General features: G+C 35.0%; 1 protein-coding gene across 1 annotated transcript; it reads left to right on the forward strand.

The window, feature by feature from the left end:
- Window positions 1-1,432: 1,432 nt before the first annotated feature.
- Window positions 1,433-2,481, forward strand: LOC111406563 (putative disease resistance RPP13-like protein 3). Its single transcript, XM_023035964.1, has 2 exons — window positions 1,433-1,767; window positions 1,875-2,481. Exons 1-2 carry the CDS (start codon window positions 1,433-1,435, stop codon window positions 2,479-2,481), a joined length of 942 nt encoding a protein of 313 aa, XP_022891732.1.
- The last annotated feature ends 12,658 nt before the right edge of the window (window positions 2,482-15,139 follow it).

Below are 15,139 nucleotides of genomic sequence, written 5' to 3' on the forward strand. Positions count from 1 at the left end.
GAAGGATTTACTGATGCTAGTTGGATATCTAGCACGAATGAAAGTAAATCAACTACGGGTTGGGTGTTTACTCTAGGAGGAGGTGCAGTTTCTTGGAAGTCAAAGGAATGAAAATTTGGCGGATCCTCTAACTAATCCTCTAAATAGAGATTTAGTGGCATCTACTTCAAGTAGGATGGGATTAAAACTCCTTAACTGAAATATCCACCAATGATGGCAACCCTACCTGTCGTTACTCAAAAGGTTTTACACGGGTTCAAAGGGTAACAACAAGTCATTCGATATGTGGATAGTTACAGCATTATTATAATCCGCAATAATCCTATCCTAGATTAAAATAATGCTGGTTGTTACTGAAACGAGGGTTGAGCTATAAGCTCTTAATAAAGTTCAGTGTAAAACTGCAAGTACTTCTAAAAGTAACAAAGGTACTGGAAGAACTTTACCTAAATAAACTTCAAGGTGGTGCCGCTTTAATAGAGAGTTGGAGTTCTCTCTTAAAAGTTTATTGAAAAGGATAAGCGCAAGGCCATAAAAGCGCTAAGCGAGAAACGAGGAACTTGAGAACACGTGATATTCGTGTGTGTGTTCTTACCGGTATTGTCACATAAAATACTTGGTTCAAAGCTTCACGCTACCTTGAATTTCGATTTTACTTTGTTTGAATTACACTATGGTTAGATTCAAATCGAAAGATATCTAATCCTTACGCATGAGTATCGTGTAATTTGAATATGAGAACTTGTTAATTTTGAACAAGTGGGGGATTGTTATGAAGTGGTATGATTGTTCAAAATCAACAATAAAAAAAAATGAGTTAGGCCATGCGGTCGCATGGAACCCTACCGAGACCAAATGGTCTCGGTAGGATTGTACCATGCGGCCGCATGGTACAGAAAAGTCGACTGTTGGGTTGTTTTTTGTTGGTTTTTTGGTGGCTTTTTATCCATAAGGTGCACCACTTCGTGAAGCTATACTACTTGGCTATAAATAGGTGATCTTGGGTCATTGAAAAGGTGGAAAAAAAAAGAAACACCTATTATATTGATACTTCTTGAGATCAAATCCAAAAGAAAATACCCTCTCATATTCATCTTTTTCTTTGTGTTCTTAAGTTTTAGAGATTCAAACAAGTGTTTAGTGTTTGAATCTCTATAAGGCTTGATTAATCCTTCAAACCTTTTGCCGGATCACCCTTTAAACACCAAAGTAGTGGGGGCAAAATTCGTTTGAGGACAACAATCAAAGATTGTGTTTGAGCCTTCAATTTCTTCATATATATACTTTGCTATTTCGTCATCTCCTATACTTCTTTCGATTTTTAATTTTGTTTGTAATTCGTTCTCATAATATCTTTGGTGGAGTAACATTATTTCCAACAAAAACTGCTCTCGGTGGAAACAGACCCATTGTTGGGCTTGATCCTGACCTGATGGAGATTAAGACTCGACTGGTTAGTGAATCGTCACACCTTGAAACTGTCTCCATTGTTGGAGTGGGCGGAATGGGTAAGACTACTCTCGCGAAAGAAGTTTATGATGATGCATATATCCAATATGATTTTCATATTCGTGCATGGGTGACAGTGTCTCAAGAATATAGCGTGCGAGAAATCATACTAAGCATTTTCAATTCCATACCAAAAAGCACTGATAAGATGCAAAAAAACGAAACTCACGGGAGACATGAAGAGAACACTGAGGGATTAAAAGAACTTCTATACAAGAGTCTGAAGGGAAGAAACTATCTAATTGTGATGGATGATGTGTGGGATGACGATTGGATGAATTACGACGATCATTTCCAAATGACGAGGATAGAAGCCGAATCGTGCTGACTACCAGGCTTGAACAAGTTGGACTTCATTGTCCCAGACCTTCTCTTCATCACGTGCATTTTCTAAACGAGGATGAAAGTTGGACTTTATTTCGTAAGAATGTGTTTGGAGAAAATAGTTTCCCTCCTGAATTTGAAACTACTGGGAAGAACATTTGCAGAAATTGTCGAGGAATTGCACTATCAATCATTGTGATTGCGGGGCTCCTTTCGAAGGCCACCAAAACACATCATGAATGGGAAAAGATTGCTGAAAACATAAGTTCAGTAGTAACTTCAAATGATGAGCAGTGCTCAAAAGTATTGCACTTAAGTTATAAAAATTTGCCTCATCATTTGAAATGTTGTTATCTCTATATGGGGATTTTCCCAGAAGATTTTAACATCCCTGTCTCCACACTTTTCAAGTTGTGGATTGCTGAGGGATTCGTGAAGTCCATGGGATCTAAAACTTTTGAAGATGTGGCAGAAGAATACTTATTGGATCTTGTACATAGAAGTCTTGTTATGGTTTCTAAGGAGAGTTCCAGAGGTAAAATAAAAACATGCAAGCTTCATGATCTTTTAAGGAACTTATGCACAAATAAAGATAGAAGAGGAAATTTTTTTCCTGTCAGCACCCGTGGAATTCCAATTAGAGATTAGACGTTTACGCCATACAATTATTCATCGAGGAAAAAGCATTGGAAGTGGAAGCCGGGTAAGTATCCATCCAGACGAAAACTTTCTTCATCGTGTCAGAAGACCATCTACTCCTTTACCACGGTCAATTATACATTTTGGTAGGTTTGACACAAAATTGGTTTATTTTCGGCTATTCAAAGTATTTTATATCCACTGTCAAATTATCTATTTGCCAAAACAAATAATGGAACTAGTTAACTTGCGGTACATCAATGCCGGATGAGTTGAGGGATGGTATCTTGCATCAATAGACAAACTTCGGAATCTACAAACCATCATTCTTCATTCTTATGGGAAGTCATTTGAACTACCACAACAAATATGGAAGATGCAACAATTAAGGCATGTCCAGTTGGGAATGCATACCACTTTTCCTTGTCCTCCCAAGGCAAGAGTTAAGGGAGAAATTTCTGTTATTGTTCTAGAAAACCTACAAACACTATCGGTCTTAGAAAACTTCAGATGTACAGAGGCGATGCTAAAGAGAATTCCAAATCTGAAGAAATTAGGAGTCCTTTATTTTGATCCACCGGAGGCACCATTGGATTGGGGATTGTAGAGTTTAAAGTGTAGTATACAAAAGATTATTACAACTACAATGCGGAGTAATAAACTTTTAAAGTGTAAAATTGAACCAAACACGACTCAAAGCTTCTTCAACACCACCAATGAAGTGTTCTTAATGTTGAGCTCAAATTTGTGCCACACCGGATCATGCACCGTCGTCCACGAGAATGACAATGGATATATCGAGAAAGGATCCGCCGGAAGCCATCAAGAATTTCGCCGAAGTTATGGAAAGCTCCCACTTGGTTACCTCCCTATATTCTCTCTCAAATGTTATGCTAAGTCTAAGTAGAGAGAATGAAGAGGTCATGAAATTATAGAGCCAATTCATTTGAATTCAAAATTCAAATATTGTACTATGGTCTAGAGAGTGACAATACTAGTATAGGTAATTGACCACTAGATTAAATCCAACAATTGGATTTAATCTATGGTTCATATTACTCAATAACTAGCACAATCCAAGTCACATTCTCTAGACCAATCAACTTGCACCAATACTATGTTGTGATCCACCTTTCAAATCTTCACCTTGGACCACATAACATCCATCGCCAAATTCCGTAGTTACAAATGATATCCATTAGTGTGGTCTTATTTTTATCATTATCGCTCACTCCAGCTTAGTACCTGCACAACAATTAACCATTGTCAATACTTAGTATTGATAAACATTTGTTGAACTTACCAACCGCAAGTACTTTTGTTCCAACATCTGTAGGGTTATCATCAGTTGCAATTTTAAGCAAAATAAAATCACCAGAAGCTAACTTCTCCCTAATGAAGTGGTACTTCACCTCAATATGTTTAGTACGTTCATGATAAACAAGATTTTTACACAACATCAATGAACTTTGACTATCAGTAAAAACCATAGCATTATCATTCAAGAAGTTTAATTCATATAGAAGGCGTTTTAGCCACATGCATTCCTTTACAGTTTCATTTAATGCAACATATTCTGCTTCAGTGCTGGAGAGTGTAACTATAGGTTGCAACTGTGATTTTCAAGTGATACAATTATCACCTTAAGTGAAGAAGTAAAAAGTGGTAGATTTCCTTTGATCTTTATCCCCGGCAAAGTCAGAATCTATATGTTCTTTAAGTTCTAATTTGTTACTTTTTCTTTTAAACACCAATCCCCTTTTCCAAGATCCAGCAAGGTATCTTAATAGTCATTTAAGTGCAGTCCAATGTGGTTTACCTGGGTTAGACATAAACCTACTCAAGAAAATAACTGCATATGCAATGTCCGGTCTTATGGTAATCATAGAATACATTACAGACCCAATGGCATTAGCATAGGGAACATTACTCATTTCATGCATTTCTTCTTCAGTTTTAGGGCATTGTGCAGATGATAAGTTCGTGTGTGCAGCTAATGGTATATTGACAAACTTAGCAAATTTCATACCAAATTTGGTTATCACTTTATCCAAATAAGACTCTTGATTAATAGTCATCCTATTATTAGCCCTATTCCTTTTAATAACCATGCCAAGGATTTTTCTTGCCTCTCCTAAGTCTTTCATGTCAAATTTCGATTTTAAAAGGTTTTTCATCTTTATGATTTCAGTTTTACTAGGACTAGTAAGAAACATGTCATCCACATATAATAATAAATAAACTTCACAACCTATTTTAGAGTTATTAAAATATAGACATGCATCAAGTTCACTCCTCTTAAAACCAATTTTAAGCATATAAGCATCAAAACTCTTATACCATTGCCAAGGACTCTACTTAAGACCATATAAGGACTTTCTAAGCAAACACACAAGTTCTGATTTTCCTTTCACCTCGAACCCTTGAGGTTGAGACATGTAAATCAATTCATCTAACTCCCCATGAAGAAAAGCTGTCTTAACATCTAGTTGCTCCAACTCCCAATCATACTGGACAACTAGGGCTAAGACTAACCTGATAGTTTTATACTTAATAACCGGTGATAATACCTCATTATAGTCTATCCCTTCTCTCTGAGTAAATCCCTTCACAACCAACCTAGCTTTGTATGTTAAAGGGTCTTTAGGTCCTACTCCTTCTTTTAACTTGTAGATCCGTTTACAATGGACTACCTTTTGATTCTTTGGTTTTTCAACCAACTTTCAAGTCTCATTTTTGTTTAGAGATTAGATCTCTTCTTTCATTGCTTTTTTCCAATTTTCAAAAGTTTCATAGTTAACCGCTTTCTCAAATGAAGTTGGTTCAACTGACTCCAAGGCTTCACCTGAAACTAGGACAAATTCCATCAAATTTGAAGAGATGTATTTCAAATTGGGCTTCACTTGCCTTCTCTCTCTATCCCTCACTAATTGGTAATCATCCAAATTAGTACCTGCAGATGTTTCTTGATTAGAGATAACAGTTTAAGGAATTTCAAGTTCAGGTTGTTCTATCACTACTTCTTGATCAGATTCTTCTAGAGGTTGGATTTCACTATCATCTAGATTATCTCCTAATCTCTTCGCCTTAAATTTCATCTTCTTTCCAGTAGAAGATTCTCCTTTCTCAGTCTGTTTGTTCTGACTTACTATGTTTTTAAGACAACACATATCAAGTTCATTGAACTTTACATCTCTACCGTTAATAATCTTAATGCCCTTTACACCTAAAACTAATAGTCTATATCATTTTACTCCCTCTGGATAAGCTAACATGACACACTTAGTAGCCCTAAGGTCCAATTTGCTCTCAACCTGATGTGCATAAGCCGCACAACCAAAGACAAATCTGGGGGTTTTCCAGATCACAACTCTTGAGGAGTCTTGAAGTTAACAGAACTAGAAGGTGAGCTATTTATTAAATAGGCAGCAATGCACACGGCTTCACCCCAGAAACCTTCAGACAACTTAGAATTAATCAACATACATTTGACTTTATCCATTAAAGTCCGATTCATTCTCTCCGTTACCCCATTTTGTTGAAGGGTATGTCTTATAGTCCTGTGCCTCATTTTACCCTTTCCCTTACAGAAATTTTCAAATTCAAAGTTGTAAAACTCTAAACCATTATCCGTCCTAAGAGTTTTCACACCCTTTCCTATCTGATTTTCAACTAAGGCAAGCTAAGACTTAAACTTACTAAAAGTTTCAGATTTGGATTTAAGGAGATACACCCAAACTTTCCTCGAGTGATCATCAACAATGGATAGAAAAAATCTATTTCCTCCATGTGTGGGGTATTTTTCAGGACCTCACAAATTTGCATGAATGTAATCCAATGGTCTCTTAGTGCTGTGCTTACCTATCCCAAAGCTAACCTTGTGTAACTTTCCTAGAACACATGTCTCGCAAAAACTTAAAGGTGTAACACTATCCTTGCCAAGTAAATTCTGGTCACTAAGGTATTTCAATCCTTTGTTCCCAATGTGTCCCATCCTCTTATGCCAAAGATCTGATTTATCTTCACAAGCTAAAGATAATGCCGACTCTTTACTATCTAAGGTTTTACCTTGAAGGACATATAACCCATTTTTCTTGGGACCTTTCACAACCACTAGAGATCTCTTACAAATCTTTAAAGTACCAGCATGAGATTTGAACTCATGACCTTCTTCTTCTAGAGTGCCTAAGGAAATGAGATTCCTTGCCAGGCCCGGGACATACCTAACACCTTTAAGGGGTCTAAAAATGTCATCATGCATCCTAATAGCAATATCACCTACTCCTTCTACATTGTGTGTACGATCATCCCCTAAGTATACTTTTCTAGGATTCACATCTCTATAGTTATAGAACCAAGATTTAACAGGACACATATGAACAGTAGCACCTGAGTCTAATACCCACTCAATGTCAAAATCAATATTAGAAACATTCATGACATGTATGTTATCACGAGCACCATTTAACTCGGTGTCAAAATCTCCTGACACGGTCATAACATGTAGGCAATGGAGGGAATCACTTACAGCAACTAAGTTATGATCATCATTGTGCTACGGTCTTTGTTTCTTTTTAAGGTCATTACAGTCTTTCTTGAAATGTCCTAACTTGCCACAATGGAAGCATTTCTTACCACTCTTATCTCTAAACTTAAACCTACCCTTCGATTTTCCTCTGCCCTTCTTACTTTGAAAATGGTTCTCCCTCGTCTCATTCCTCCATCTAGCAAACAAACTCTCTTCTCTTGAGTTACCTCTCGACTATTTCTTAAGCTCTAGCTCCCTAACCCTCAAAGCATCAGTCACAATATCTTAGCTCAAAGTATCCCTAGCATACGTGATAGAATTCCTAACATCTCTATAAGAATTGGGCGTAGCATTTAAACGTATAATCGCTAGATGCTCATCATCAAATTTCTTGTCGTTGTGGGCCAAACACTTGACGAGTCTGTTAAAGTCACTCAAATTTGATTCAAGGTCCAGCTTAAAACTAAACAGTTTTTGAAGCAAATGTATTTTGTTTGAAATTTTTTTTTTCTAAAAAAAGCTTGTCAAGTGCTTCCCACAACTCTTTGGCAGTCTTATATCGTTCAACTTGTCCTAACACATCATCAGATAAATGTAATATAATCAAACTATGTGCAATTTCATTCATCTCAGTAATTTCATCTGGTTTAGCTTTTAATGCATCGGGATATTTTTTCGGGTTGTCAAGAGCTTTTGAAACTTTTTGTTGAATTAAAATAGCTTTCATTTTCTGCTTCCAAATGGAATAATCTCTCTTACCATTGAATTGTGCCAATTCAACTCGAGAGGCCATATTAGCAAAATAATGTTTTCGAAAAAAAGTTTTACTCAACCAATTTACCCACACACAATTGCAAGCTCAAACCAATTTATGTATAAATTACTTTCTAAGATGACATAAATGATGTTATCATAACAAGTAACACATAACCAATATCACAAGAGTTAAGTAACAATATGACAGCAAATAACACAATATTTCAATTGTAAATTCGAAAGGGTGTTAGAGTGCTCAAACCGAGCGAACCAATCTATTGGTTTGTATTTTAAGGAGAGATGCGAGTCTTTATTGATCTGAAGCCTCCAATAAATGCCCTAAGTTATCCAACAGCTGCTGAAACACCAGGAAACACCACCGAGCCGATAACGAAAAAGTTTCTCCATTTTCACTTTTCTGCCTGAGACTGTATCTGCTTCCACAGTGCACCAAACTAAAATTCAACACCACCAAAAGGTCAGAAATTCATCAAGGAACAATCTATCTTTTTTGACCTCCGGCTGAAAACTCCTCACACGCCCTCACGTGTTGCCCTTGTTCTCTGCGCGTGGTCTTACGCGCCACCTCCACCGCAGGCGCGCTTGCAACACACGCTTCACCGGAATGTTCTGCTTGACGTCTGGAGTTTGGTGGAGGTCTCCGTTCATCCACCAGATGTGTAGTTTTTCCAGAAAATGGGTTCAAAATTTCTACTGAACTTGTTTTCAAACAAAATCGAACCTCTTCGACTTCCAATCCGATTTTCAAGTTGTTTTAACACTTTTTACCACTAGCCTAAGCTTTGATACCATTTGTAGAGTTTAAAGTGTAGTATACAAAAGATTATTACAACTACAATGCGAAATAATAAACTCTCAAAGTGTAAAACCGAATCAAACACGACTCAAAGCTTTTTCAACACCACCAATGAAGTGTTCTTGATTTTGAGCTCAGATTTATGCCACACCGGATCATGAACCGTCGTCCACGGGAATGAAAATGGATATACCGAGAAAGGATCCGCCGGAAACCACCAAGAATTTCGCCGGAGTTATGGAAAGCTCCCACTTGATCACCTCTCTATGTTCTCTCTCAAATGTTATGCCAAGTCCAAGTAGAGAGAATGAAGAGGTCATGAAATTATAGAGCCAATTCATTTGAATTCAAAATTTAAATATTGTACTATGGTCTAGAGAGTGACAACACTAGTATAAGTAATTGACTACTAGATTAAATCCAACAATTGGACTTAATCTATGGTCCATATTACTCCATAACTAGCACAATTCAAGTCACATTCTCTAGACCAATCAACTTGCACCAATACTATGTTGTGATCCACCTTTCAGGGATATTACCGTCTCAATAATCTTGCCTGTCTACATAAGCTTAAATCATTAAAACTCACATTTTCAAAGTTGTCCTCCTCTTTCCTGCAGAACCTTGTTTTTCCGGCATCGCTGAGGAAATTAAGTTTAATGGGTTACTGTCTCCCTTGGAAAGCTATGACGATTGTTGGTTCACTATCCAATCTTCAAGTGCTGAAATTGAAATATGAAGCCTTCAAAGGCCCAGAGTGGGAACCAATTGAAGGGAAATTTGATCAACTGAAATATCTACAACTTTACGGACTTGATCTGAAGCATTGGAGAGCTGAAAATATCCACTTCTCGAAACTTCGGCGATTAGTCATTAGGAATTTCATGAGTCTGAAAAAGATCCCTTTTGGTATTGGAGAAATTCCAACTCTTGATTTAATAGAATTGCAACACTATCGTCCTTCCGTTGTTACTTCAGCAGAGGAAATACAAGCAGAGCAACTGAACATGGGAAACGACTTCTTACGATTAAGAATTGTCGATTTTCCTTTTCTCGGTCACACTCCTCTCCAGGTACATTTTTCTTTTATTTTTTGTTTCCTATCGTATGGTGTTTCATCTCTATAAAATTTATATTGTGGATAATACTGTCAAACTGAACGAAACATTTCTTATTGCTCGATGAAACTCACACGTCAAATTTGACAACAGAACTTTTCATACTTGTTTTCCCTCTTTATGCAAACATGTGGTCAACTTGTTAATTGAGTTTTGTNNNATAATGTAATAGGATTTACGTTCTCTGTTTGTTGCTAATGACTATGTAAGAAAACATAGATGTATTGTGTCGTAAATTGATGCTTTGAATATGGACTAATTGCTACTCTGTTCTGTTATTCCCCATTCATTGATGTCTAGGGGGTGCTTTATTGGGGTGTTGTTGAGACACGCGTAGGATTATTGTTGCAGTTATGGTTTTATGTCCTTGTCGATGCCTAGGCTGGATGGGATATAAATCCAAGATAGAAAACAGAGTGCAAATACTTAACAAACGTGAAGTTGGTAAGATCAGCGAGCACATAATACCATTTCTAATCTACCTTTTAGCTGACTCCATGGCATCATATGTTAAGCTCAGAATCTGTTCATCTATTGTACTGTTTGACGTCATTTGTTGATTCACTCCTTGTGCTGTCATGTCAACAGCATTTTTCGATCGAGATCTGGCACGGCAAGGTTGGAACTATTAATATACTTCAGCACGGGCTCTCGGTATTACGCGTAAGGACCCCATCCTGTTATTCCCCTATTCATTGACATGTTTGATTGCACCATGTGTCCTTGTATATAGAAACGCAGGTATTCCCCGTGTGCTTTAAGATTAGGATTGATTATATGTGCCTAGGCTGATTGTTAGGGCCGGTCCTGTGGCTTTCGAAGCCCAAGGCGAACTCTATAAGTGAGGTCCTCCAAAATCAGCGTGAAATATAAAATACAATAGTGTATTATTATATGCAACATATTTTTAACAAGGGACATATTTAGTATTGGATTCAAGACTGGGCTGAAAATTTCAAATCGAACTAATACACAAAAAAAATATATACACATAAAGAACCCTTTTTACCAAAAAAAAAAAAAAAAAATACAAGGTTTTCAGGCCTAGAGCCCCCTCAATCTATTCTTGCTACAATTTAAAACTTAACAATAAAACAACAAACAAATATATTAAAATTCTACTTCTAATGAATTTTGGAAAATCTAAGATTCATTTCTGAGCTTTCAAAGGTTTGATCACTGTGATTTGCATTACCATAAGAGCAAAAACTACTACCACTATGTAAATCCAAATGTTGAAATAGAATTCTGTAAATTTCAAATTGAATAAAATAATCATTTTATCAAATAATTACTCCAGGGCTGAACACTAATTAATTTCATAAAAGCTATAAATTACTAACAAACTAATAGAAACAAACTATTGGAGTGAAACATTAGAAATTACACTAATAGAGGAAGAAAAAATGTTTATTTAACCTTCTACCAAAAAGCAAGTGTGAAATTTCAGCCATTTTATATTCAAATCAACCAAATAAATCCATTAATACTCTACCCAATAAATTAAAGCAATGAAATCCCGAATATACCCAAAGAAATTATACTAACAGAGGAAGAAAACTTACCTCGATAATATGAAGAATCTCGAAGTAGAACTAGTTTCCTAAGTTGAAATAAAACCATTTGACACTAACAAAAAATTTTCCCCCTTTCTACAGGGCATGAATTTTTATTTTTATTTTATATACGAGACAGTGGGAGGTATCAATACTTGAATCTTTGACCTTAATTGGTAAACAACAATCCTTAACCAACCATAACATGTTGAATTGTTCTTCTACCAGGCATGTTTTGTGACTGCCACAAAAAATTTCCAAATATTGGTAAACAATATTAGTTGAATAGATTCCCAAATAACGAGGGACTGTAAAAAGCAGGTCGAGTAATCTTATATATAGGTCCATATTATTTCCTACATATTCTATTACTTCAAACAGTGTGACATTCTTTTCTATGAATTCTATCTTTTCAACATTTTGATCAAGACACCAACACTTTTAGTTAGCTCAACAAGAAGCTTAAAAACTAATACCAACCCACAAAAAATCTAATACTCAAATTAATACCAAAATTATCAAATCTCTTGTACCTCTATGTAACATCCTAGTTATCAAACCCAAGAAGAATTTATCATTATCTTTTTCTATTTTTTACTATTGCACCCAAATTAACAAGAAATCGTAACTCATAGGGCTTCTTAATTTATAGCCCAATAAACAAATACAGAAAAAAATGAAAAAGATGATAAATTTACTTACAATGTTATCCAATCGGTTTAGTTTGGAGAGAATTGGTTCTTCCATGGTAGCCATTTTCGTTTTTCCTTCCAATTAACACCAACAGAATTTAAAGGGAAAAAAAAACTTGTATAGTAATGCATATGAGAGCAAATGATTTCGACTTGGGCCTAACTTTTTAAACTAAAAAAAAAGGCTTGCCAAGGAAGCCCACTGCATCTTGATCATGATTCATTCGCAAACGAAAGAGCACAACGGAGGACCATATCAACTCATCAGCCCGAACCAAACAAAAGGGCCATTAACTTGGGTCTTCTTCTTCCTCTGGTGAGTCAGTGACGGGTTCTTTCCCTGAGTCCCTCTTCGGCTCTTCCGCCCCTACAAAAGCAATGCCTGACGGCTCTGAACATTCCGACGGACCCTTGACTCGTCATCGGTCTGGTTGGAGCAGAGAGGCGAGCTGAAGAGGAAAATGATTTCTTCATTCACAATTTCCTTTCTTCATTTAATTGGAAAAAGAAAAAAAATAAAAAATAAATTGCCCATGGAAACAAGGCCCCCTTCAGCTTTAGGCCTGAGGCGCGGGCCTCATCCGCCTCTTCTTAGGATCGGCCATGCTGATTGTGATGGCAGTAGTTTGCCAAATTTTACTATTTTGTGAGCTCATTTTCAATTGTAGTAGTACTTTCAAGTTTATATTGTACTTTGAACTAAGTCTCTGTTTGAGCCATATTCTTTGAAAAAAATATATTCTTAAGCAGTATTTTAACATCATTTTAACCACACATTCTTCAATAAAATAATATTACACGTAAATCTAAAATTTTTCCTTATTTTTCAATCATACATTTTCCATCAATACACTATTCAAAAATTTATTCTTGTGAAAGGAATGGAACTCAAACAAGGGCTAAATATTTTAATTAATGTATAACGTAGTCTTGTTTTTGGCATCTCTATCATCTAAAGAATACTTTAGTACCATTGACATCACTTCCATTGGCAAACATTTGATAATAACTGTAGAAGTTCGAGAAAAAATATGAAATTAGGCTATTATTTTGTGATAATCTAATACCACGAGCCTAACCCATTTAAGAAACGAGCTATGGAAGCTCAAGATTATGAAAGTACAAGCCATAAGTTAACAAAAAATCAAACAATTTAAGAGATTAAGTTTAAGTATATTTGATTATAAAGATTTAATGAATAACTGGGTTGCCTCAATGATCATCTATATAGTATTTCATATAGGCAATCCAGGTTTGAATCACCATGTAGATGTTTTTATAAAACTTTTTATATAAATTATTTTTTATAGTTTAGAAACTCTTCAAATTCTTAGTTAAAGACTAAATTTAGCAAATTTAATAATAATACAATTCCCCCATTTATTTTTCATTAAAAATGAAGGTTACAAAAATATGAAGGTCACTTACCCTCCTCAAATTCAAATTTACTCTTATTTTCTCTAAAAAATATGTATTTCATGTCAAGTTAAGTTTAAGGGAATAACAAGGATGAGAAGAAGAAAAATTTTCTACACATTTTGTTCATTTATATCCAAGAAAATTCAAGGTAAGTAAATGTGCAACTGTTTATTTCATTTTCAAATTATAATTTTTCGATAAATGTTTGAATGAAATGGTACCGCCAAGTACGATGCTTAGGCACTACAACAGTTTGAATGATCATTCTCCAGCTCTATGTGTTATAATAATACTTCAGTAATTGGATTTTTCCGAAAATCCATCTATGTGCGACGATATGAATCTATAGTTTGAAATTTCTAATTTGATAACGAAATGCATCGATAATATCTATTGAATTTCTTAGTCATGTGTTAGTTCCCTTCCTACATGTTAAACCATGTTATTAGAGTAGTGACGATGGAGAGGAATGATGCAACATGCTACATAGAAGTCGGTGATTTAATAATTTTATATCGATCATGGAATGTTTATGTTTGCTTCTTTTTATATGGATTTCTATGGACGTTATATGTGGAACTATTTTAAGAATATTTCGTGAAGAATAATTTATGTTTAAAAGAATATATGTATTATAAAAGTTAATTTACAAAACACCGTTTACAAAAAGAAAGGAAAAAAAAGGGAAGAAGAGTTAGCAAATTAAAGTATTGTTGTTTTTTAAAAGTTTCAATTTCTATCTTGAGTTTAAAAATTCATAGCTCACTTGTTACTTGGAATTTTTAGACAAAATCAATGGGTCTAGATAACCACATAGGTTAGCTACTGAATAAATTTGGAATCGTGTCAATCCAATGTCGGTAGAATTTTATATGTCACTTAAGGTAAACTACACTGGCTAGTGTTGTTATTTTTCAACTTCTGCCTTGACTTCAAAAATTCATAACTCGAACGCTACTTGGAATTTCTGGATGAAACCAATTGGATTTGATAGTCTCATTGTTTAGCTACTGAATAAATTTGAAATCATATGGTTTTGATGTCTGCGGAATTTTATATGTTATTTTAAGTGAATTGCACCGGTTTACCTTTCAACGAGTGCTGGGTTTTAAAAAATATTTTAATACCTCATATGATGCCTACGGAAGCTAATTTTTTATTACGTCATATTATAAGGTGTTTCCTACTGATAAAGTTTTGAGATCGATCGTTATGCAAACGAATTTATTTTGACACTTACCCTACGAGATAGAAAAAGAAAACAACTTGTTTAGTTAGTGTTAGCTGGATTTTGGGAAATATTTTAAAGCCTCATATATCACAACGGAAGCCAAATTTTGGATATGTCATATTATAAGATGTTCCCTACTTTTCCTTAAAATTTTATTAAATTTCGATGTTGATAACTATGCAAACGAGTTTATTTTAAAACTTACCTTGCAAAAATGGGAAATCAAAACAAATTACTCTCTTTCTTATTTCCTAAAGTAGTTCATACATGGAAAACTATCATACCTTTTTATTTGTTTGGTAGATATGTACTTGTTACTATTCACTTAATAAAATAGACATTTGCATGGATTTGTTCGACTCTTTTCATATTTAATAAATACCTTTGGAATTATGTTAATATTATGTTACTATCTAAAAGTGGATTTTAAGGAATTTTTTTAGCTTAAATTCTTAAATTAAATTATTATTTTACATAATTTTTGGGTCTAAAGTTAAAGTACAATTGTTTGAGTGACGCTTTCATACTAGTGGATCGGGGCGTTAAA

This window comes from Olea europaea, chromosome 12 (assembly GCF_002742605.1).
Source record: "Olea europaea var. sylvestris chromosome 12, O_europaea_v1, whole genome shotgun sequence".
Taxonomy (NCBI): domain Eukaryota; kingdom Viridiplantae; phylum Streptophyta; class Magnoliopsida; order Lamiales; family Oleaceae; genus Olea; species Olea europaea.